This window comes from Gopherus flavomarginatus, chromosome 14 (assembly GCF_025201925.1).
Source record: "Gopherus flavomarginatus isolate rGopFla2 chromosome 14, rGopFla2.mat.asm, whole genome shotgun sequence".
Taxonomy (NCBI): domain Eukaryota; kingdom Metazoa; phylum Chordata; order Testudines; family Testudinidae; genus Gopherus; species Gopherus flavomarginatus.
This window is the reverse complement of record NC_066630.1, coordinates 6,030,257-6,056,712: the sequence shown is the minus strand read 5'-3', so window position 1 is coordinate 6,056,712 and position 26,456 is coordinate 6,030,257. Positions and strand designations below refer to the sequence as shown.

The 26,456-nt window shown below is 44.1% G+C and overlaps 1 protein-coding gene and 1 long non-coding RNA gene across 2 annotated transcripts in view; both read right to left on the bottom strand.

Annotated features, from left to right (window-relative positions):
• The window catches only part of SLC7A5 (solute carrier family 7 member 5), a 63,792-nt gene extending 47,962 nt beyond the window's left edge, over positions 1 to 15,830 (bottom strand). The window contains 4 exon segments of the mRNA XM_050922603.1: positions 14,854 to 15,526; positions 15,528 to 15,612; positions 15,614 to 15,794; positions 15,797 to 15,830. Of these exon segments, the coding sequence (XP_050778560.1) occupies positions 14,854 to 15,526; positions 15,528 to 15,612; positions 15,614 to 15,794; positions 15,797 to 15,830 (973 nt within the window).
• A 4,794-nt stretch (positions 15,831 to 20,624) lies between these two features.
• Positions 20,625 to 26,456, bottom strand: part of LOC127034119 (uncharacterized) — a 199,757-nt gene continuing 193,925 nt past the window's right edge. Inside the window, exon 2 of the long non-coding RNA XR_007769304.1 lies at positions 20,625 to 26,109. This is a non-coding gene — a long non-coding RNA (uncharacterized LOC127034119). The remainder of the gene's footprint in view (positions 26,110 to 26,456) is intronic.

Genomic DNA, 26,456 nt, shown 5'->3' with positions numbered 1-26,456 from the left:
TAGAGCTACAGAAAGCAACCTCCTGTCGCGTTCCCCTCACCTGTCCAGGACCACGGGAGCAAGATGTACACATCTGTCAGGTCAGGCAGGGGTACCATACTGTCTCTTTGGGCAAACTTTGGGTTTATGGGGGGAGCGGGGTGCATCTAGGGCAAATCACAGCCTCTCTACCTTAGCTCCCTCATCTGGAACACCACACAGAGGTGTTCTAAGGATTCATGTCTGAAATGTGCTTTAAGAGCTGAGCATTAACTGGAAAGCCACACTTGGTCATTCTCATCATGTGCCTATATTCATCTGTAGTGAGGCAGCCTGGCTCCCAGCCGCCCCAGAGAGGGGCGAGTCCCTACAGATGCCAAAGTGGGTGGAGTCACTGGAGCCCACGCCCGCCCCTCAGAAGTCATGGCGCAGGGTAGGAAGTATAAAAGCCCAGCCCAGGGCTCAGAGGCTGCCTGGCTGCTGGAGAGGCCAGACGCTGGTGCCCTAGCTCCTGCTGGGGAGACTCCTGCTGCCTGCGACTGACCCGAGGACTAGCCATACCTGCAGAGCCTGGACGCCGAGCAGACGCTGGAAGAGCCCCAAGCCGACTGGTACAAAGGGACCCCGAGGAGCTGCCCAGTTTACCCCTTGCTCAGTATCTTGAGGAGCCCATGGCGTGGGACGCTGCGGAAGATGCAGCCGGGACAGAGGTACCGGTAGAGGGGAAGGTCGGTAGTAGCCCGGGGGCAGCTGACCCTAGTCTGGCTGCAGCACACCCAGAGCCAATGTCAGTGTGTTGCGGCCAGGATCCCCACTGACACAGCAGCAGGCTGCCTGCTGCTGTTGTGGCCCCGGGCTGGGATGCAGAGGAGTGGGCAGGCCTGCGTTCCCCCCGCTACCCCACTCACAGGTGGCAATCTCCCCCTCGCCCCGACGCTCAGGCCCAGGAGCCTGGGCTTAAACTGGTACCTGTTTGCTCAGCACTTGCCTGTGGGTCCGAGCTCCTGGCTGTTCCCTGCCCCACCAGGCTACTTCACCAGTGCACTGGACTTGTGTAGTGAGGCAGCCTGGCTCCCAGCCACCCCAGAGAGGGGCGAACCCCAACAGCAGACGTTTACATCATCCTTTGCTACAACTGCTCCTGGAGCAGTTTCAACCTGTTTAGACACAGCCCCATCCTACAGTGTAGGCTGTTCCTCCTGTTACTGTAGTGCTGATTGAGGCCAAACCCGCTTTACTGGAAGGGATGATGCACCCAACATTCCAAAATACGTAGGAGAGATAAAATGAGTTGAACTCACCGACAACCAGGAGATGAAGAATGAAGCAGATAACAGGACACGGCCCGGGAATGAAATGGGACCTGACACTTAGAGAGAACATAGCCTGCAAAGTGCCATGTTGTAAGCCAGAAGAAAACAGACGCTACATGGAAAGGGAGGTTACATTACCCCACTCCATTTGGGACAAACAGGGGAGTACTATACCTTCCTAAACACGGAGCGTGCAGTGGTTTAAACCACAGAGCACGCAGTTGCAGAACCACTCATTGAAGGTAGAACAACCTACTGTCCTCTGCAGGGTTCATCTCAGGCCTAGGCACATAGTGACCCACCACATGAAGTTTATTCCCTCAGATACTAATAGCGTGGCTATACAGTAATGTAACCCCTGCTAGTTTCCAATGTCTGCTTCTGGTAGCACCTACAGCACTGTACAGCCAAAATGTTTGTAGGGTCTAACACCAAGCTGCTAGCGGTAGGAGCATGACAAGGGGTAGGTGTAAGAGGAGACAAGACTAGTGATGAAAGCAGACAGTGGGGAAAGAATGGGGAGAACAGGAGTTGAAGGACAGGGGTAAACCCAATATGAGATTACTCAAGTGAGGGCTAGCACACAACAAGGTGATACAATTTAAGCTGGGGATCTTCAGCTTTCCAACCACATCTGGGTCTAGGCTCTTAAGGAGCTATTGTAGGGAAACCCAGGCCCTGCCTTTCCTGTGTTCCAACCCAGGGCCCTGTCAGATCTGGGAGTTCTCAGAGGTGGTAGTGGGTGGAGAAGGCATGGCCTGTGAGCCTTATCTGCCCTGTAGACCCCTCAGGCTCAACCATTTGTCTAGCTTCCTGGAGAAGGATACCTGTCTGCTGCAGCCTGTCCTCTACACTTTGCCTAGGCTTCCGAATTTCCTTCAACCCACTCCTCCAGTCAGAGCATGTGGACAAGGATGATATGGTCAATACAATGTACTTGGACTTTCAGAAAGCCTTTGATAAGGTCCCACACCAAAAAGACTCTTAAGCAAACTACGCAGTGATGGGATAAGAGGGAAAGTCCTCTCATGGATCGGTAACTGATAAAAAGATAGGGGACAAAGGGTAGGAATGGTCAGTTTTCACAATGGAAAGAGGTAAATAGTGCGGTCCCCAAAGGATCTATAGTAGGACCTGTGCTGGCAACATATTCACAAGTCATCTGGAAACAGTAAGGTGCAAAGTTTACAGACAATAACAAAAATACTCGAGTTAAGTCCAGAGCTGACTGCGAAGAATTACATAACTAGACGACTGGACAACAAAATGTCCAGATGAGATGAAAAGTAATGCACATTGGAAAAAATAATCCCAGCTATACATACAAATATGGGTTCTAAATTAGCTAACAATATTAGGAACCATTAGAATAGATAATGGAAAATATTATAATGCCACTATATAAATCCATGGTACGCTCATATCTTGAATACTATGTCTGGTCACCTCATCTCAAAAGAGACGTGTTAGAATTGGAAATGGTAAGAGAAGGGCAACAAAAATTAAGGGTATGGAACAGCTTGTGTACAAAGAGATTAAAAAGATTAGGACTGTTCAGCTTAGAACAGAGATAATTAAGAAGCAATATATGATGTGCAGAAAGTGAATAGGGAAACATTATTTAACCCTTCACATTAGACAAGAACCAGCAGTTACCCAATAGGCAGCAGGTTTACAACAAACAAAAGGAAGTACTTCTTCACACAATGCACAGTCAACTGTGAACTTGTTGCCAGATGATGTCATAAAGACCAAAAGTATATGTGGATTCAAAAAAGAATTAGATAAATTCATGCATGAATTTATCAATGGCTAATTAGCCAGGATGCTCAGGAATGCAACTTCACAGTGTGGTGGTTCCTGAACTCCTGGGTGTCAGAAGCTGGGATTGGAGAGACAAGGTGGGTGAGGTAATATCTTTTATCAGAGTGACTGGACTGGATGATGGGGATGGATCACTCAATAACTTCCCTCTTCCGTTCATTCCCTCTGAAGCACCTGGCACTGGCAACTGCCAAGAGACAGGATTCTGGGCTAGATGGACCACTGGTCTGATCCAATGTGGCTGTTCTTATGTAAAAGATTGGCAATGAGTGTCCTCTTACCCTTCTTTAGGCAGAGAAATTCAGTCTCTGGGGCAGGCAAGTCGGCACCTTTGACCAGAACTCAGGCAGATAGAGATAGAGATATCCCACTTTCCCAGTCAGGAACAAAGACTGTTGCTGCCCAGACAACAGCACTTTAAATTCACAGAGGGAACCCAGCCAGATTGGAATCACAGGCATGCAGGGCAATCCTAGGGTGAGGAGAAAGTGCCAAATGGAAATGGTTTCATACAGATCGTTATTTTTTTGTAAACATTGGGAAACCTGCTCTCTATATCAAACCCAGGTCCAGTAAACATGGACACTAGTAAGTCCTCAGTTGGATTAGTTTCCTGGAGAAACGTCTGTTGCTCTGGGAAGAGTTTTATAGTTTGAGGTCAAGATAGTGTTGTCGTTTAACAGATCTATTCTTTCACCTGGTCAGCTCTGCATGCACTAGAGCCAGCGAAGCACTGGTGCATGTTGTAAAAAAAATCTCTGTTAGCGTGATGCCCACTTTCGATAGAATCACTGGTTTCATTTTTCTTACCCCCTCCAATAATTATATATAAAGGGAATTTGTTCTCTGTTTTTACACCCTAGATGGTACTGACATGGCTTCATGGAAACAGAGTCCCAACAGACTTATGTTTAAATAGAAATGGATTCCTGGAGATTCAAACAGGAGTAACACATGGAAATTATTGACAAATACTGAGAGACTTGTACACTAGAAAGGGCAACTTTCAGATACTTGAGTTCAGAGATGATCCACTAGTATTAGAATTGGGTCATTGGTTGTTCTTTATCATTCTCCCTCATTGTTAAACATACTGATGTTTAAAACCAGCCTCTCTCTCATCCAGTTGCTCCTCCGGCTGTGAATTCACAGGACCAGATTTGTGACATCATAATCAATGCAATGGCAACAGATGTACATCCTAAAACCAGAAAGATTCAAATTTTTAATTTAGACACAAAACTGAGGTGGAAGGGGAAGGGACAAGACATTTAAATAAAACAGAAATGCAGCTTTTCTTTAAATAATAAAGAAACATTTCCCTGCAATGTGAGAAATCCAAGGGCAATGTTGTTGTATAAAAGAAGGATAAATAATTCCCACACACATGCTATTTATGAGTTAGGGAGAAAACGTAGTATAGTAGTATAAAAACGTAGCATAAAGTAGTAGGATAATCTATTTGCCAAAGACCAAAATGCAGCTCCAAGGGCTGTTTTACCAGCATGTACAACCCCAGGCATCTAGTCTCACCTGGGGTGGTGGGGAAAGGAAGCGGGAGTAGGTGCATCTGAACTGCAGGTGAGAAGGAAGGATGCAAATGACTAACAGTCACCAGGCCAACAGAGAAGAAAAGCCACCAGCACACGAGAGTCACCCGCTCATTAAATTCTCCCTCTCATGGAGCATAGAGCATACACACTGGATCACCTGCTTCCGGAGAGTCCGGTCTCCTGCTAATGTTGAAGCCTGCTCTATGTAAAGGCTAAGGCGAGCAAGGTCAGAAGACATGACTTCTCTCCAGCATGTAGAAGGCCATCTGTGAAGTTTTTCCATCAGCAAGGCAACCTCCCTCCTTGGTGACAATGAAACCAAGACACTCTAATATGTTGGCAAATTCAACGTTTTGTCCATCGATTACAAGGGGTAGCGGTAGAGGTCCATCAGCCGCTTTTACCAGTTGGGTCTTCTTCCAGTTGACATGTGGACCAAGTTTACTTGCTTCTTCCGTAAACATATGCACAAGGCACTGATGAAAATTGTGAGTATGTGACTACAACTGTGTCATCTGCATATTTCAGGTCTGTTATGCAGAAGTCATACAGTACCACTCCCAGTATGCGGCTACTGGCAGCTTCCATCATTTGGTCAACAGCAGCATTGAACCAATCAAGGCAGCCATGTACCCAGGTGGGACACTGCTGTTTTACTCCAACCAGCTGGACATCCTAGTATCTAAGCGGACACAGCTCTCACATCGGTGGTGCATTTCTACAAGAAGGTCAAGGAGCTTTCCAGGCACACTAGCAGCTTGCAAGCAGAACCAAAAGAAACAATGATCAGAGTCAAATGCAGTTTGTAAATCAATGAAGACTACACGCCCCTCATCCTTCCTGTGCCAAAACTCTTTTTTGGCTCTTTCCAATAAGTTGTCTAATGGTAAAAATCTGCTCTGTAATTGACTGACTGGCCAGAAACACGGTTTGCTGTAGACAGTATAGATTCCTTATGGCAGCCTTAACATGCTCAAGAAGAGCCAACATGAATATTTTGCTTGGAATGGAAAGCACAGTGATGCTGTGGTGACTGGAACACACCAGAGCATCACCCTTCCCTTTCCAAAGTGGGAGCATAATCCCACAGTACTAGTCACCGGTAGGTCCTCGTTAATCCATACTCTGTTGATAGTATGGGTCAGCCTTCGGAGATAGAATCCTCACCAGCTATACCAGAAATACCAGCAGCATGGGAATTCTTTATCTTACAGGCTGCACATCAGACTTCCTCAACAATAACATCCTCTACATTACACTGAGGGGCTGGACTCTTCGCATCCTCCTGGAGCTGCAGCTCTGATGGGGCAGTTGAGAAGCACCTGAAAGTTTTCTTTCCATCTATTCAGACATTGGAAAGAGGTTGCATCTTCATATTTAAATATACACTATCCAACAGCACTGACAAGAGATGGATCCTAAAACGGAGGACTGAATAACTGACAGCTGCCTTCCAAACTGCATGATGCAAGTGCTCACTCATTTTTCAAGAATGTATGAGACACATGCCCTGTGTAACTGGAAATATCTGCTGATAATTTCTCAGCACACTCACGGATTTCGTAATTCTGTGAAAATAAGAAGCAAATATTTCCAGATCTTCTGAGCTGGGCAAACCAGCACAGCGAGCACTCATGCTGCAGCAGTCAGCATTCATACTGCCTAAAAGAAGTGTGATAAGAGTTCTACGGTACACAGAACAAAATGTCTATCACCATAACATCCAGGAACAGAACAATGGGTGGTGATAGGTGATTAAGAGGTGGCCATCTTTAAAGCAGAGTCTGATCCATAAAGGGTGGGGGGCAGGGGGAATTCCCCCACACTCATAACTTGAAAAAGGCAAATCTGATTTCAGTTAAAAAAGTTAATTTTTTTTTTAAAGTTTAAGTGGAAGATAATACAACTTAGCATTGTTAATAGGGTTTAATATGTACAAACTGCTGTGTTGTGATTAGCTTCCTGATCCTCAACATACATCAAGTAGGTGGGCAAAGCATTAGATGTGCCAAAAAAATTATGTTTCATCTGGCACACAATTTTCACTATTGCCATTAGGAATTCAAAATGGCTGCTTTGGATGCAGATAAGCATTTTGCAATTTCAGACAAAAATGGCACTCATGCGCCTGTTTGATTTGTATCACATGTGATACATTAATGGCAGGAGAATTTTTGGATTGGTTTGGAAATTGAGCCAGGTGAAGTTTGAATAAAAGAACAGGGGGTGGCAGACAACAAACAATAACCAGACCAAGTGAGAAACTTCAGGATTTCATAAAGTTTTATCCAGAGTGAATGCTTCCTTTATTTTGACCCCATTCTTAAAAGCACAGAAGTTTTATTTCCATATCTACAAAACCACCTTTATCTTCAAGATTGGGCTACTTCTCTTGCAGTCTCCAAATTCTCATTTTCAGCAGAAATCCTTGGGAAGGTGGCTGCACTGTAGCATCAAGCAACAAATTCAGGGTCATGGACTTAATGAAAAAATCCAAACAGGTTTCAGCCTGAATCATGCTACTTAGCTTGCATTGCAAAGAGCCAGGAATCAGCTCCCTATGCTAGTTGGCAACAGTCTGCTCCATTATGCTCAGTTTGTTTGACCATGGGACCCTTGGAATGTCTGAAATCCCCTAGTTAAAGTCACTGAGAGGGATCCTGGTGGGTTTCTCTGGAAAAGTCTTTCCAAATTCATGAGAAGTTTAGAAATCAAAATCCTGAAGGACTCTGCTGAAAACACACAGCATTTAAATGCAATAAAATGTAATGGGATATTTTTGGGGAAACCAAGTCACAAAGGTGCCAACAAGTGCAAGCTGTGCTACCTGGGTCCTCCTTCTCTTCCCTTTTTTATACCTAGCCCTGTCTAGTCTCAGCTCTGCTGCTGTTAGTAGCTAATATTACTTTTCAAAGCACCAAACCATCCTTGCAGTGGCAGGTTAATTCTGAACATTCGTGGTGCAGAATAAACCCACCCAAGATGGACCAGCGGAATACTTATTTTGTGCCTGTCCACTGACTGTGAATACCAAATGAGTTTGCAATCCGGCAGTTGGTTATTTGGTCTGCTGCTTATAGTGAAGTTAACAAAGCATCACGCTCATATGATATAAACATCTGTTCCACAGCAAGTATAGTTTTCAGCTGAAAGGCTGCCATTGAATATTCACCTTCTTCTAGGCTTGGGCCATGACTCAGCATAGCACTTAGAGCAAACAGGTGTTTAAATCTTTTGCTGAATCAGGGTTTATAACAGAATGCTGACTCAAACTCATCTGTGAGGACAGCAGCTAGTAACATCCACAACTCTCATCTGCTCCACGTGTCATCCCATGCAGTGCAGCTCTGCACAGACTGCTGCAAATTCTTCAACTATTAGATTCTTTACAGAAAAAGAGACAGATGAAAAGTAATTGATCTTTTAAGTCAGTGATGTTCTTGCATTAAATGGGATGCCTGCTATGTTATTTGTAGGGGAAGGAAAGGGAGTTTGAAAACTCTACATACAAGATGACTGCTACAGTTTTGGCAGCAGCAGAGTTTGTCATTGGATTATTTGCAGGAGATTAACGTAGGTAATTAATGAGTGACAAAATAATTTAAAAGACAAAGAAACAGTCATTGTTTTATTCTTGACCTTGAATGCCAAAACAAAAAAGTCTGTATAAAAGCAGTAACAGTAAAAGAAAAGCTGAGCAGGAAACTGTGATATCAAGTATTTTGTTGAAAATAATTTAAGTGGAAGTTAAAAGGTTGTTTTATACAACCAGACGTATATAAAGCATATACAGCAGGCCATGTAAACTGGGAATGGAGTCTGTGGGGACACAAGGGTTTCGAGATGTTTCTGTGTAAGGAAGCTAGCATTTAAAACAGTGGTGCCCAAACTGTCATGCCTCCCCCCTTACCAGTAATGGAATCTGTCCATGTCCCCTCTCCATCACCGTACAGTGGGCTCAGCAGAGGAGTTGGGGCTGAAGGAGGAGCTGGGGGCAGAGAAGGAATAAGGACAGAGCTGGGCTGAAGAAGGAGCAGGGGGCAGAGTGACGCTGTGGCTGAGTCTGGGTTTGGGGTGGAGCTGGGTGGTGTTCCCTCCCTGCCCCCTACGGGGGCTGGCCCAGGCCCTGCTGTGCATATCCCCCGGCGAACATTCCTCCATACCCCCTTAGGGGGAAACACCCCACAGTTTGGGAACCACTGATGTAAAACAACTGTGATCCTAAGTTTACAGTTATTGATTCTGATTAGGGCAAGGTATTGAAGTCAGGACTCCTGGATTGTACCTCCTAGTTATACCCCTTTAGGGAAGTAATTAACCTGACTTAGGCTATGTATACATTACAAACCTCACAGCGGCGCAGTTGTACTTGTACGGCAGCGCCACTGTAAGGTCTCCTATGTAGCCGCTCTATGCCGGCAGGAGAGAGCTCTCCCACCAGCTTAGCTACCGCCGCTCGTTGGAGATTATGTCGACAGGAGAGCACCTCCCGTTGACATAGCACCATCTACACCAGCACTTTTGCCGATTAAACTTACGTCGGTTGGAAGCATGTTTTCTCACACACACACACACACACACGACAAAAGTTTTACTGACAAAAGTGCTAGTGTAGACAACGCCAGAGTTAGAGCCACTTTAAAACTTGCATAACTTTTTCTACCTCTTGAGATATTCAAGTAAATTCTATATTCCTTACAATGGAAGAGCTCTATGCACTTAAACACATGCAAACTTTGAGTGAAATTAACAGATGTGAAAATGTCATTTTGTGAAAACTGTGCGACTTTGTACTCCTGCGTTGCATACTAGGTGTGTTGATGTATTCCTGTTATTGTTTTATATCTTCTAAAAATCTTTATTAAAAACATCAAAGATGTGCTACACAAGTGACAGCTGACTGGAGTAAGCAGAAATTTTCAATATGGAGAATCTGGCACATTACAAGACATTAAAGAAAGAAAGAAAGAAAAACAGGGGCAGTTTTCAAAAGAAATGTACCAAGCATAACCTTTACGATACCCTGTGCTCTAGTGACAGCCTCTGCTGCCTGGAACAACAACTCTTCACCGGCAGTAAAGATAGAATCAAACATACATACATGACACTCCTGCAGTAATAGCAACAAAAGAATTTGAGGTGAATTTGATTTATGTGGGATCAGATTTGATACCCACAAGTCCTGAAAGTTATGTGAATTTTAGCACAATTTTTGTCCAGAAAGGTTTTACTAGACATGCTTTGGTTGCTATTTATTATTCCTGTTTTAGGAGGTACAGTCATCCAATCAGGGAGAAGAAACAACAGCATGGGATTTGGTGACCTACCACACATTATAAATCGTCAAAAGGATCAATTCTTGCACAACCCCGTAGGCTGAAAATTGTTCTTCCAAACTATCTGGTAAATTCTTCCAATAAGCAGCACCAGCTTGGTTTGCAAACAAATCATGAACAGAAGAATGACCTACGCTTGTGATGAATAATTTAACCAGTTCTGCAATGGCGGATTTTGCTTGTTGTGAGCTCTGTTATTTACTTTTATTTATCTATTCTCATAAACATGTGAGGTAGGAAATCAGGAATTCAATGGATTATAATGCGTGGATTACAATCCTGGTTGTAGAGAACCTTTATTTCAGGGGTTCTCAAACTGGGGATTGGGAACCCTCAGGGGGTCGTGAAGTTATTACATTGGGGGGTGGTCATGAGCTGTCAACCTCCACCCCAAACCCAGCTTTGCCTCCAGCATTTATAAAGGTGTTAAATATATAAAAAAAAAAGTTTTTTTAATTTATGGAGGTGGGGGTTGCACTCAGGCTCACTATGTGAAAGGGGTCACCAGCAAAAAAGCTTGAAAACCCCTCCTCTATTTAGTTATATGTGAAGTGACTACCTTACACAGCACGTTTAGCGTCTTGACAGTAACATACCCAACTCCCAATTTAAAACTGTTTATTGAGTCATCTCTCCTTCAAGTGTAGTTTTACCTGCCTCCTTACTCAAAGCCACTAACATTCTAAATGGGGAGACTCTAGGGGTTCAGAACCAGTATATCAAGGTCCTCCAGCCACAAGTGTGTGAATGGCCAATTTCACTGCCTGCTGAAAGGTGAACTTTATGAAAAATAAGTTTAAGGTCTTTGGAGCCAACACAGTTCAAGACCAGTGAATAGGCTTTAGCTCTACAGCCAGACATTAGCACTTCAGAACAAGCACCTGGATTCCTATCTTACTTCCCAAGACAACCTCCTCTTTGGGATATTTGTTAACATCTCCAACATGTATATCCAAAGACCAAATTTCTCATAACCTAAACTCTTCTGAAAAAAATCTCACTGCAACACTGAGCTCTCAGTGCAAGCTTCCTAACAAGCCAGTTTGTTAAAAATTACACAGTAGCTCTCACTTGTTAATTTCCCAGACCAAAATTATAAAACCCACCTTCTATTATACCTACAGGTTTTGGCACCTTGACAGCAAACAAGCAATTCCAGAAATCAAAGGTGCAGAAACTAGCAGGAGAGAAAAGTTCACTACAAGATGTGTTGGATGACAAAATAATCTTTTAAAGGGGGGGGAGGGGAAAAAAGACATATGCAAGGATTCAACCCAAAGTATAAATAGAACAGTATCCTAAGGGAAAAAATAAAGCTTAAAGAAGCAACACGTGGAAATGACACAGATCTGAAGACCTAGCAAGTTCTTTCCCACAGCATTTTGTACTAGATGTACAAGACTGAACTCTGTTCCAGGGAAACCATTACTTCTAATTATTGTGCTCGAAGAACAGTTAGAACACATTAGTATTACCCATTAGAGAAGCAAAGCAGCCTAGAGCAGAGGGTCCCAACGAGGGGCATGTGTACCCTTGAGGGTACACAGAGGTCTTCCAGGAAATACATCAACTCATCTAGATATTTGTCTAGTTTTACAACAGGCTACGTAAAAAGCAGTAGTGACGTCAGTACAACCTAAAATTTCATACAGACAATTACTTGTTTATACTGCTCTATATACTGAAATGCAAGTATAATTATAAATCAATTGGAATATAAATATTGTATGGTAAAAAATGAGAAAAAAAGTAAGCCATTTTTCAGTAATAGTGCGCTGTGACACCTACATATTTTTATGTCTGATTTTGTAAGCCTGTAGCCTTAAGTGAGGTGAAACTTGGAGTACATAAGAACAGACATACTGGGTCAGACCAAAGGTCCATCTAGCCCAGGATCCTGGCCAATGCCAGGTACCCCAGAGGAAATAAACAGAACAGATAATTGTCAACTGATCCATCCCCTGTCACCCATTCTCAGCTTCTGGAAAACAGAGGCTAGAGACACCATCCCTGCCCATCCTGGTTAATAGCCATTGATAGACCTATCCTCCATGAACTTATCTAGTTCTTTTTTTAACCGTTATAGTCTTGGCCTTCACAACGTCCTCTAGCAAGGCATTCCACAGGTTGACTGTGCATTGTGCAAAAAAATACCCCCTTTTGTTTGTTTTAAACCTGCTGCCTACTAATTTCATTTGGTGACCCCTGGTTCTTGTGTTAGGAGTACGCAAGACAAATCAGACTCCTGAAAGGGGTAAAGTGGTCTGGAAAAGTTGAGAACTACCAGGCTAGTGCGCTGGGAGTCAGGAGAGCCTATGTTATCATCCCTGCTCTATCACCAAACACAGGTTGCAGCCTTGGGCAAGTCACTTCACTCCTTGCGTCTGTTTCCCAATCTGTAAAATGAGGATAGGGTGCTGGGAGATCTAATTAATGTACAGGGCTTTGACGATGAGAAATTTTAAGTGGTATTACTACCTGAGTAGGGCTTCTGATTTTAGATTTTAAACAATAAACACCCCTCTGATAAAAAAAATAAAACAAATCCGTGTTTACCCAATAAATATGGAAAACACCGGTCATGGCTAGTAGTACCCAAGGGCTAGTCTACATGGAGCTGTAATGTGGACTATGGGGGTGTGATTTCTAAATCAAGATCAGATGCTTTTCAAAGAGAGCTTCTCTAGAAATTATTTTGGGAAAGTTCTATGTCCTGTGCTACACAGGAGGTCAGATGGGAGACCACAGTGGTCCCTTCTGGCCTTGGAATCGATTAATCGAAAGCACGCAATGTGTTGCCCATTAATTGGCCATGCAGACTCCACTCTACCATGGAACATTACAAAGAGATTACTCATTACAGTATATACAAAAAGAAAGCCCAGGAAAAATCTCAGTTTTTGGGACATCTTTATAAAAATAAAAAATTGCTAAAAATATCCCCCCCCAAATGAAATTATAACCCCCTCCAAAAAAATCAAACCCTTTACACGTACAGCACTCAACTCTCAGACTCAACCCCGCAATGATTCAGCATAAGTAATCAAAGAATCTGTATTTACATTACTCTAAAACTCGTATAATTAAGCAAAGCAAATAACTCAACACAATATATACACAGACTCTTGGGGGTATCATTTGCAACATAAAACATAGTGCATATTTACATCAAGGCCACTAGTGCAAAAGATGCTTGATTCCAATTTGAGCAAAATCAAAAGAACTGTTGTCTGAAGCTTCTTATTCTCAGGGAGGACACACTTCTACCTGTATCACCCATGACGTACATACCTCAATCTAGTTTATTACAAAATTAGATTGGGAGGGAGCACATGGCCATGGCTTCCACTAACCTTGACACTCTTCACAATTTAGCCACCAGCTGAGAAATGTCAAGCATTCAGACAATGTGAAAAACTGATTTGCACAATCTACAGCCTGACTTGCCAGACAAGCCAGTTTTGCAAGGTGCTTGAGAAGGAATTAGGCAGCTTGTGTATGAATGAATTCACAGAGACCATCCCCTTCCATAATGCCCAAATACTGCACCTTTCAATGGCCAATAATCCTCAAATGGTACAGGAGTCTAGTATAAACACAGTCCATTTAGACACCCCAAATAACTAGAATCCTCTCCAAAACCTTAAAAAAATACACAGGTAACCCAATTGTGAAGGTGAGTTATTGACTTTCTTTGTAAGGTGCTTTGAGAACTAGGGATGAAAAGCACCATATAAGAGCTAAGTACTATTAGACCTAAAAAACCCACATGCAAGAAAAACCTATTCCAAAATAAACCCAAATATTCCTCTTACTATTAGGAGAGGATCTAGAAGTGAACTACAGGGTCAAACACTGATCAAGTGGTACTGGAACGAAGGAGGAAAGTGGCCCTATGCTGAGAGGTATGGAGGTCAGGGTAACATCCCATTTAATGGAGCAAAGGGAACTGTTCCTAGATTTTGGCAAAGCTGCAGACTTCAAGACAGTGGATGGGGGGGAAGAAAATTGTCTCGATTTCAGCATTAGGGAAAACTTCAGGCTGTTGATGCGGAGCACTGGTCCTCGATTTAGCAGGGTAATGTCAGACATCACCCTTATCCCCATGAGCCTTGTCTACCGGAGGAAGAAGCACCCTGTGACAGCATTAGGTGCAGCTGAAGGAGGTCTACTGGAAGCCAAGGAGCAGCTTAATCACTCTTTCAGAAATGGTGCTGAAAACAGTTTGCTCTTGTCTACAGTGAAACCGCTTTCAGCACCAGTTCAGCTGCACCAAACTGATAGCCTGCACTAGGAGGAGTATCACCCAGGGCATCCAAGTGCCTTGCCATAATGAATGGATTTTATCCTCATAACGCTCCTGGGTAATGAGACCAGACTTCTCACCCCTAGGCACAGACGGGACATGCACTGCACCTGTTACATGCTGTGCTCCAAGGCCACTTCTGGAAGTCATTTCAGAAAGGGGGATGCCAAGGAGTCTGTGTGGTGGCTTTTTCTGTTTAAGAATCTTGATTAGAGCTTTCTGCTCAAACCAGACTGGAGGTTGGTGTCTCTTCACAAAACAGAGAACACAGGGCAGTGGCCAGGGTGCTAAAGGAGAAGACAGCACAAGTGAGAGCTGGGATCAGTTTGTCCCCCAGGGAGCGATGAGATGCAACAGAAGACACAGTTAAGTTTAGTGAAGCCACATGGGCGAGTAACAGAGCTCAGGGCTACAGGGAGGGAGCCAGATGGGGCAACAGAATACAAGGGAAGCTCGTGGAAGGGGGCAGCTTCGGGGCGGCTCTAGAGGGAGCATTTGCAGCCAGAGGTGACAGAGCTGGCTGGAAAGTGGAAAATACTCACGGATGCAGAGACAGGCCACTAGCTTGGCCCCTTGGTCAGGCACTGGGCAGCTGGGGAAGAGGGGCTTGAGCAGGTAGGTGGCGAAGACCAGGGCTACGATGTACTGGGAGGAAGGCCGGATGATGAGCAGCTCGATCCAGAGCTTGAGGAAGGCGGGCAGGGAGCCGTACACCTCCAGCATGTAGGCGTAGTCTCCCCCGGACTTGGAGATGGTGGTGCCCAGCTCGGCGTAGCACAGGGCGCCCACGATGGAGAAGAGCCCGCAGACGGCCCACACCACCAGCGAGAGCCCCGGGGAGCCGGCCTCCTTCAGCACCCCGGTGGGGGTCACGAAGATGCCCGAGCCGATGATGGTGCCGATGATGATGGCCACGCCGTTGACCAGGGTGATGGAGCGCTTCAGCGCCACGGCGTCCCGGCCGCCCGGGGGGCCCAGCTCCGCGCCCCGGGGGGCGCACGGGGCCAGCGCCCCGGCGCAACCGTTCTCATGGGCCCCGCCGCCGCCGGGCCCCGCCGGCTCCAGCATCTTCTCCCGCGCCTGCCGCTCCTCCTCCTGCGCCGAGCAGGAGGAGGCGGCCGAGCCCCGCTTCTTCACCCCGCCGCCGCCCGACATGGCCCGGGAAGGCGGGCGCCGCTGCGCGCTGGCTGGACGGAGGCTGCCGGAGCCCCCCGGGGCGGCGCGCCGGAAGGATGCGGGAGACCCCGGCTGGCGGAGCAGCTACCGCCCGGCCCGCGAGCCGGCCCGCTGGGTACCCCGGCAGGCGGTCCGGCACGGAGCGCTGCCGCGTGGAGCGGACCGGCGGCCGGAGCTCGGGCTGGCTGCGCTGGAGAGACAAGGCCGGGCTCGGCGGCGGCTGGCGGGGAGCGAGGCTGGGCCGCGCTGCGACACGCGGCTGCTGCTGGTGCCCGGGATTGGCAGCCGCCGGCTCCTTTTTGTCTCTCTTTATGCGCCGGGAGGCGGAAGCAAGACCCGGCATCGCACGCGGCGGGGCGGAGAGAAGGGGCGGCCGGGGCGGGGCTGGGGCGGCCCCTGCATGGCGAGCAGGTGCGTTCCGCTGCCTGCGGGGCTGCGGCTGAGTCGGTCGGGCAGGACCCGCAGCCGGAGCTCGGCGCGGAAAGGGGGCGCTGGGCTGCAGGGGAGGGACGGGCCAGCGGCGCCCCTGCGATCCGGGCGGGGGCGGGGGCGTTTTAGCTGCAGGTTATTCAGACGCGGCAGCGGTTGCGCTCCCAGCCACGTGGGCCGCGGCAGCTAGCCCGGGTCTGGCGGGAGGAAGGCGGAGCGGAGCGGAGCGGAGAAGAGGAGAGCAGGGGTGGCGGTCTCTCAGCCACCTGGCTACCTTAGCAGGAAATAGAAACCCCGCCATAAAGCAACTGACACCAGGTTCTCCCACAAACCGCCTTTAAAAGTACCTATGCCCCGCCCTGGCCTTACTGACAAACATCTTTGTAATTTATAGACCAAGGTCCTGCTCTTACAGCTTGACCCGTCCTAACGTCCAGGACTAGCACATCAGTCCATCCCTTCCCTATTCCTTCTGTTGGCCAGTGCTTCTGATCAGTTTCCCAAGCATTAATCCCACCCCCCTTAAGCAGATGTATAACTTTACTCACTAGGCCCACTCTGGACATGGTATTACTTACCTTATTTGGCCCCATCCCTGTAGTATCTGAGCGACTCACAACCTTTATCAGATTTGTCTCACCACATCCCTGAGGCAGAGGCCCTGCTCTTATTCCTGTTTTACAGATGGGGAACAGAGACCCTTACGGTACCCACAGCCTGGATGGATAGACTTGCCTTTGTGGGGCTTCTGCTAGCACTAAAAATAGTGGCTTTTTGAAGTTGTAGGTGGGTTAGAGCTACAGCTTGAAACCTAAGGAGGCGGTAGGCTTCAGAACTCAAAATCCAGTGTCAGCCCCTCCAAGAGCTGTCTACACAGCTATTTTTAGAGCACTAGCACAAGGCTTGCTGCTGCAGGCTGTGTAGACCTACCCAGAGAGGATAAGTGGCTTGTCCGAGGTCACACAAGACATCTGTGGCAGAGCACCGACTTGAACCTTGGTCTCTCAGTACCTTAACCACTGGAAGATCCCTCTGCTCATGAGTGTCCTTACACACATGCTTAAGTGTTGGCACTAATGTCAAGGGGCTTGCTTGTAAGACACTAACTTTAGCTACCACTGAAGTCGATATTTTCCTGGAGAGGTTATTTAACTTTTATTTTTAAATATAATTTCCAACTTTTAGTGTCAGACTCTATTAACACTTGTGCAGGTGAATAACTCTGTTATTGGGACAACTCACATGTATCAAGTTACTCACCTGCACAAATGTTTGCAAAATCTCTCTCAAATTGTGTTATGGTTTCCCCAGTCATTTTCTTAGAGCATTTATCTTCACTGGAAACAAGAAACAAATATTGCATTGTCAGAATGTGCCATCTAGTGGTCTTTGAACCATGACTGTTTAAAAAAAATTACATTATTTAAACAAGGATTTACCCACATCTCTGATTATGCACATTTAGAAAAAAATTAGAACGAGATTACCATTGCACCAGCCAGACTTCTGGAATCATTTAATGTATATGCACCTATCACAATTTGCAGTGAAATTACAGTGATCATGTTACAGTGGTCAACTTGCTGACTGTATACAAAACTGTTACGCCAAATTATTTTTAAAAGAAGGTTTTCAAAGGTGACTTGATTTTGGGTGCCTCAATTTTTGGATGTGCTACCTGCAACACTTGAAATGGGCTCAATTTCCAGTGAAAGGGTGCACATCACCTTTTAAAATCAGGTTCTTTTAAGTTGAGTACTCAAAAAATGAAGTATTTAATAGGTACTTTTGAAAATCTTAGTAAAAGTTGAAGAAATCTGGACCAACATTTCTTTAGATTATTAAACACAGAACTTTAAAATCAAATTTATTTTTCACTATTTGTGGTGTTTGTTTACTTTTGCCCTTCATTATCCTTGGACAATTAAATTAAACTTGATATTTTCAGTTTTGTTTATAGACAATTTTATGTATATATTACCATAATCATAGAAGACAAACATTTTCACTTTCTAGTTTTCATACAGAAGTAGGATGCTGCAAAAATTGGATTGCAAATACTAGAGAAACATTATTTCTAATAATAATGGAGTGTTCTGAACAATTGAGTGAAGATATTCATACTAATGTTGTTTGTAAAAATTTTGTTTTTAACAAAACCTGAATTGACCTGCACACCTTTAAATGAAATATAGCTCTATCTAGTGCAGGGGCGGGCAAACTTTTGGGCCCGAGGGCCACATCTGGGTATGGAAATTGTATGTCATGCCATGAATGCTCACGAAATTGGGGGTTGGTGTGTGGGAGGGCTCCGACTGGGGATGCGGGCTCTGGGGTGGGGGCAGAAATGAGGCGTTCAGGGTGCTGGAGGGGGCTCTGGCCTGGGGCAGGGATGCGGGTGGGAGGGTTCTGGGGTGCAGGAGGGTGGGACCGAGGGGTTCAGAGGGTGGGAGGGGATCAGGGCTGGGGCAGGGAGTTGGGGCACTGGAGGGGGTCAAAGATGCAGGTTCTGGGCAGCGCTTACCTCAAGCAGCTCCTAGAGGCAGCAGCATGTCCCCCCGTCCGGCTCCTACGCAGCGACATTACCAGGCAGCTCTGCACACTGCCCCATCCACAGACGCCAACCCTGCAGCTCCCATTGGCTATGGTTGCCAGCCAATGGGAGCTGTGTGGGTGGTACTTGCGGCGGAGGCAGGGTGTGGAGCCCCCTGGCTGCCCCTACACATGGAAGCCGCTTCCAGGAGCCCCACAGAGCCACGGCACACGTGGAGCAGGGCAAACTGCAGACCCCACTTCCCGGCAGGAGTTTTAGGGCCGGATTAAAATGTCTGAAGGGCCAGATGTGGCCCCCGGGCTGTAGTTTGCCCACCCCTGATCTAGTGCATTTAAAATCAGCCAGCTTGTGTAGGCATTGGGAAAAACAGAGCAGTTTCTTTACTGAACACTAGGTTTTGAATGCAAAGTATTTCTTGTGTAAGTTTAGACAGGCTGTGTGACCCTGGGACTTGCCAACTGGCAGAAGTCACAGGTGGTGCATAGAGTTGGACAGGGATCCTGTGGGCTAGATACATGCATAATAGTTCACCAATGGTTTGCATGTGAGGTCTCTAGCAAGAGAGAGTGGCTAGCCCACTTGTCATCATAATTATTGTGAAATGTATGTACGGATGATATTTAAGAATTATGCAGCAATGCCGAACAAGTTCCTTTCAGGCAAGTGAAACAGACGTTTTTCTTTCTTTCTGATCATACCTGAGTTGTCCACCTCACAACGCATGTCTGTTTGCATACTGAGCCTGATGCTAATCAAGTGGTTAAGAATCAACAAGATAAATGCCATAGGAAGAAACAATCAGCAGGGCAGAGTCCTGTTTATGAATTAGGACTATGGGTTGTTAAATCATATCTAGGGGGATCAAGGGACACCCTGGATCCTTCACTGAGGAGACAAGCTAACAGTGTGGTTGTCTTATGAAAAGAGCATCACACCCAGTATGGCACTAACATGGTGAAAGGACTTTGGGTGAGCTAGTTATGAGAGTATCTTGTTAATTAAGACTAGGCTTTTTAATGGGTGTTATTTTATATGTAACCATTTGTTTCCAATACTTCCACTGGCTATTGCTTTGAACCTCTATGTTTTGTTAAATAAACCTGTTCTTGATTTCACTGTAACCATATCTAAGTGCTGTGTATTAAACAGAGTGGTGATCTGAGGTGGAACCGGTAAGCTGGGGGGTACCGTTTCTTTGGTGCAGCAGATCCTGAGAGTAGCCAGTGGAATGGGGACTGGAACACTCTAAGGGGATGCCTGCAGGCCTCAAGGGTGGGGGTGTGCCAGTTGCTAACCTGCAGTGACAGAGAGGCCTGTGAGGCATAGAGGAGATTGTTTGTGTTGTCTGTGGCCAGTGGATTTGGGGAGGCACAGCTGAGACTTTTTCATGCTAAGGGGTGGGTGGTAGCAAGGTGCCTCCCAACCCTGGGTATCCCCAGGAAGCATCAGAGATGGAATGGGTTTATTTTGAACACCCACCATAAGCTGGATTTGGCATTTTCTATTAACCCCATCATCAGTATAAGTGGTGGTTTGCAAATCCAAGTTTAAAATTAAAACACAAAGCACTTTCACCTCAGGATTGTGTGTGCCATCTTCTAGCTCCAAGCACAATATTTACAGAACTGCAAATGTAGGAGTTTGCGTATGAACTGACTGCTGTAATAGATACAGCTAGACATAACACACTTCACCAGAAACTAGCTAAGAGGATCCAGAATAACTGAGTAAATAAGTCAGATGGCACATCGTGTTTTGTGGGGATGTACACATTTAGTTACACAGCTACATAAACAGGACCACTTGTCATTGATTTTTTATTACCATTGGTTTAGACTAAATTCTTACCTTGTGGAGTGAATCCACTTACATTAAGGAGTGAAACTTTTCCCAAATTTCATGTCCAGTTCACTTGCATCAGTGACAATGTTTGTCCTTTACCCCATTGCCCAAAACTTTTTTGTGCTTTCAGAGTGGGTCCCGAGAGCTCCTCCATCCAAAATTTGCTCTATTTATTCCTGGTGCTCTTTGGTGCACACGGGACCTTGTTAGCAGCAGCATAAGTACCACAGTATTTCTCCACCCTGTCAGCTAGGCATACTTATCTCTTCATCAGACCCGGGTGGAATGATGTAGAGTGACGACAAAGACCAGTTCAAAGAGCTTAAAATTTTTATTTAAGTTAATATTTAAAATTAAATATATACAAGTTAAGAGGGAAGGTACTGTTCATCTGGGGTCAGGCTTGAATTATGAGGGATCACAGGTATTGGTTACAAGGATCACAAGATACGTATATCTCACATAACCAGCATAGACCCAGATTGGGGTGTGGGAGCTTTTAAAGCATCAGCGGATAAGTGGGATCAGATACGCCACCCATGTAATGTATTAAGAGTCCAAGTCAGTATTGATGTAGAGAATAAGTACAGGGGTGGGGTGCGTCCCTCGGTTCTTCAGGGAAGGAATTACATTACACAAAGAATTTAATTACAAAAACTTAACTTCGATTGATACTGAATTGGGACACAAATTAAGTTTGCTACAGCTAAAGGTGAAAAAACATTTGCTTAATTAAAACGCATTGCAAACTTATGCTTCATCATCGTGTCCTACATTGATACCTGCCTGTTGTGTAATCACACTGCTTTAAAAACACTGCAAAACTGGAAACCTAAAAGTACATACTCTGTGTGTCCTCTTGAAATAAATAGGGGGTCTGCCCTCATACCAGTAGTTAAGTGTCCCTTGTTTGGATTTTAGGGTTAATTTTGCCACTGCAAGTGCAGGTTACCAGCTCCCCTCTCTTTAGGTTAGAGGTCACATGAGACAAAGTTGACTTGTTCAACTATCACTGTGGCTCACTTTAAGATAGTACCTTTTGCCTCATGGATTCAGAATGACCATCAGCGTCTTTCCAGGGAAAGGTCTAGGAGAACCAGGATCTCCCAACTCTGACATCAATTCCTTCTGCAAGGCCCCAGTTCAGCAAGCACATGTCAAACTTTAAGCATGCAAGTAATTTCACTGATTGCAATGCTTGAATACCTTGTTGGATCACAGCCTTAATTCTCTGTAGCTCAGTTTCCTCACCTGTATAATGGGGAGAATACCTACTGAACAGGCATGGTGTTGGAATTAGTTCATACAATGCTTTGAAGATATAAACCAACATGTAAGGGCTAAGTATTTGTATTACTTCTGTCTGCTAACTTATTAGCTCTGTTCAGGTCTCCAAGTTATTTTGCAGAGTCTTTGATAATGATTTGATTATCCAATCAATCCTCCATATGCTAATACTCAGACATGGTGAATTTGTCACATCAAAAGGACCTCCATAGGAAAGGCAAATAATGACCTGTATCACAAGTAAATTGGCCGTTTGGTTATGAACACACAGGTTACTTCTATCAGGAAAAGTACCTTGATCATAAAAAGTCTACTGTAATCAAATAAGCAGATTCTCTAGAAAACATCTTGAATATATATACAAGTCAATTGTGTTTAATCAATTTCAGGTGGGAACATTTAACCAGTATCTTAAATTTCCTGCTTACACATCAACAGATGTATGTTTAATGAAATTAATTCAAATAGGAATCCACAATATCCATATGACAGCCAAATCTTAAAGGTGCTATGGTATGGCACGGTAGGACTGAAATTTGTTACATTAATCCCATTAATAAAATAGGCTATTCAAATTAAACAAACAATCAGTTCTTCAGTCCAACTGATAGGTTGAAGTTTAATCTGATATCTTTATACCTACCTTATGAAAGTGACATAAGAACGGCATCTGGACAAATGCACCACAAAACCAATGATATACTGGAGATGTATTGATGATACTGAAGTCCTCTGGACAGCCGACCTAAACTTCCTCCTAGATTTCCTTCACAACTTCAACTACCACCACTCATCTATTAAACTCTCTCCAGAACACTCCCACACCAGCATCTGTGTCCCATACCATGATCAGCTTCAACAAGGGAACCTTACAGATAATGATAAATAAGAAATCGCACATCACCACACCTACCTGTACTGATCCAGTAACCACCACAAACACACTCAGTCAGGCACTTAGATACCACAGAATATGCTCAGAGAAGGAAGTCCAGGATATACGCCTTAATACAGTTAAAACCACTTTCACCAAACAAGGACACTCCACCAGAGAAGTAGATCCCATTATGGAACAGGCCACCCAAATATCCTGAGAACTTGCTTCAATACAGAAATAAAATCCCCTCTGACTGCACAGCTCTAGTTGTCACCTACCATCCCACACTGGAGCTCATACAGGCTATGTCAAACAATTACAACCCATACTTGATGGGGATCCCAACCTGAAAAATCTTCCTGAACCACCTCTTCTGGACTTTACACAATCCCCCAACCTCGCCACCCTCATCATCAAAAGCAAACTCCCCGACCACCTCAAAGCACCACCAGACCCTTCCAGAACAACAGATGCAAAACCTTAAAACGTATCTCCATTGCTACAGTGATCAACACTCCATAGTACACACTTTTCAAGATCCATGGTTCCTACACATGCCAATCACAACACGTTGGGTAGCTCATCCAATAGCCTCTACGTGAGTGAAACCAGACAAGCACTATGCTCTCAAATGAACTCACACAGGAAAGTGATCAAAGACAAAAATAGTCACCTGTGGGTGAACACTTTTCCTAAAGCAAACACTCTATACCTGACCTATCCATCCTCCTCATCAAAGGAAACCTGCACACCACCTTCAAAAGATGAGCCTGGGGATTTAAATTCATAACTCTGCTAGACACTAAAAATCATGGACTGAACAGAGACGTTGGATTTATGGTGTATAACAAACTAACCTCCCTTTCCCCATTTTTTTCTCTTTTCTGGCTGGAGAGGTGTTAATAGGGCATTTCACCTTCAATGGTCCTTTGAAATATGTGTTAACTACTTATACTAAACAACCTGTTCCACCTTGTATTTAGCTGTGATACTGTGAGTACATTTGTCAGACCTGAAGAAGAGCTCTGTGTCAGCTTGAACGCTTGGGTCTCTTACCAACACAAGTTGGTCCAATAAAAGATATCACCTCACCCTCCTTGTCTCTCTAATATCCTGGGACTGACATGTCTACAACACCACTGCATATAAAGAAAACTGCAAAACACAAAACATGAAGGTCAGGAAATTATGAGCTATAGCAATAATGCTTAATTATGTTCTGTGTTAAACAAATATTCAATATTAAAAAAGGAACTTAGCTGACAGTTTCTTTAGGTCATGTCTAATTCTAACTGTTGAATGAAATAGTAGAGTAAATGGATATTCAAAATGTACAGTCCTAGTTTCTCACAGCTCAAGAGGACAATGAACCATTACATATTCTTCAGTTAGTACTGCTTCTACACAGCCAGGTTCATTGTTTCATGATTCCAATTATAATACAGTTCAGTAGAGTCTTTCACAGCTTCACGGATCACAACACGTTTGACATTGCTTACACTCCACACATGATGAACCAGTTCATTGTTAGGGAGCAATTACATTATTTTCTTGAAAGAAGTTTTGCAGAACTGAAAAAAACCTTAGTTACACAAATACACATGCAGATTCTGTTGTATTATTTTATTGTGTATATATGTACTAGTTGAATATTTTCTAAAAATACAGCAGCTAAGAACTTCTTTATATCAGGTAACTAAGAATAAATGCCTTTATCCCAGGAGAATAAATAAAATATCCCATGTTACCAGATGATTTTATAAGTAAATAATAATTATGAGCATAGGATATATTCATACATGTTAAAAATACACAGTGCAATAACTGCCAAGTATTAAGTTAAGTACAGATAATGAGGAACATAAGGTTAAAAATGAAGGTTTTCAAGCTTGACAGCAAATATGAAGATTAAAGAAGGAAAACCACTACAATGTTAGGTACATTATCAACACCTACGATTACCAGGAAAAAAAGGTCCCTTGACATGAATAATTAAATTCCAGTACTCTGGTAGCAAGCAGACTTTTGAGAGATCAAGATAATCTCCCATACAGGTATGAATTTCAAGGCAAGAAGGATTCTCTTTGCCAAGACTTGAGGTAAAAAACAATGCAGCTCAAGTATAATATAAGTCAATCACACACTGAATAGTGGCCTAAGAATTCTGGAATGTAGTAAATATTTTGTTGCAAATACATTCTAATATTATGAAGCCACCAAACAGCTAGGTTTTTAATCAGAGTGATACTTAACTCACAATAATACTCCCTGTGCTGAGTTTGCTCTCTTACTGTCAAAAGTGTGACAGTAAGACTTGACAGGTACTGCCCTGCAGTTACGATCCTCATCTCAGCCTTCCCTATCTCAATATCATCAACTCCAAGGTCATCTTTACCCTGCAGTAAATTAGTGCATAGAAGTCCCCTTGTCCACTAGTTCCTAGGAGTATAAGCTGCACATTTCCAAAAAATGTGGAAACTTTTCATTACAGCTGTATTAAATACTTAAAACGGTCATCATACAAGTCAGAATAGAATTATATATTCACACCCCTTTACACTGTGCCATCTAAAGTAAGTTAAGCCTTAAGATAACTATGTGGACATCTGTCAGACTTAATGCAAGCTTGCAAAGTCATGATGAAATGTAATTACCCACTATTAGCTAACACATCAAATCATTTGCTTTTTACCATGATGATGGAGAAATGAGGAGAAAGGCTGATGTCCCACTTGCTGCTCCTAAAAGAACAACTCTTTCTGGGTGAATACAAGTTTGCAAGGCTGATATAATCACCATACATGTACAAAATAAAAGTCAAGCTTCTGCTAATTGCATGAACATGTGACAATTTACCGTGTAATTTATATTCTTTTCTTGCCACAGACACACAAAACCATATGAACATGTAAACACCGATGCAGACACAAGTTGTAGTGAAACTAACAGAAAAATCCCTGTACAAATCTTGTTTATTGTGCTAAGAAAATATAACAAAAGTCTTTAATACTGAATCTGTTTCCAGATATTTTATCTTCATCAGAGTGTAGAATATCTAACTGAAATGTACCTCCTGACTGCAGCTTATCATCTGTATAACTGGTATGTGTGCACATGTTTACGATAGCCCCCAAAGAACAAAACATATTTTGCATCTATGTGTATCATGAAAGCTCTATCAACTAGTGAAATAATCTTTGCAAATCAAAAGAGAACAAGAACTTGCTGATAACTCATCAAGGAAGCTAAAATGCTTAAGTCCTGGGTATGAAACTATCTAAAACCTGCAAAATCCATTTCACTGTCAGTGACTTAAAAAAAAACCAACAACTGTAAATCAGTAACTAGTCAGAAAAGTAACTTACAAAGGTGATTGTGGGGTTCCTACTTATTTTAAAGTAACAGTCACACAGTTTTTCTACCAGAAGGAACCATTTTACAATCACTTTTCCCCACTACACCCATGTGAATATTTCAGATACATTTAAGATACATTCAAAAAAGAACTAGATAAACTCATGGAGGATAGGTGCATCAATGGCTATTAGCCAAGAAGGGCAGGGATGGCATAGCTAGCCTCTGTTTGCCAGAAGCTGGGAATGGGCAACAGGTAATGGATCACTTGATGATTACCTGTTCTGTTCATTCCCTCTGGGTCAGAAGATGGGATACTGGGCTAGATGGACCCTTGGTCTGACCCAGTGTGGCTGTTCTTATGTTCTTAAGATTTATTTACTTATAGAATCCTAGTCATCACTAGCCTTTAAATGTAAAAGTAGCATTATTAAGATTACAGAATACCATAGTTAGCAATTTCTAACAGTTTAAATATCACTCCCTTACTGGGAGAGAGGCTGTGATCTAGGAAGGTATGAAAGATACCTTTCAGTGACTGATTCAGAGTTACTGCCACCTTCAAATGTGGTTCCACTCTGAAAAGTAGATGTAGAAATGGCATTGCTGAGCTTCATGTTCACTTT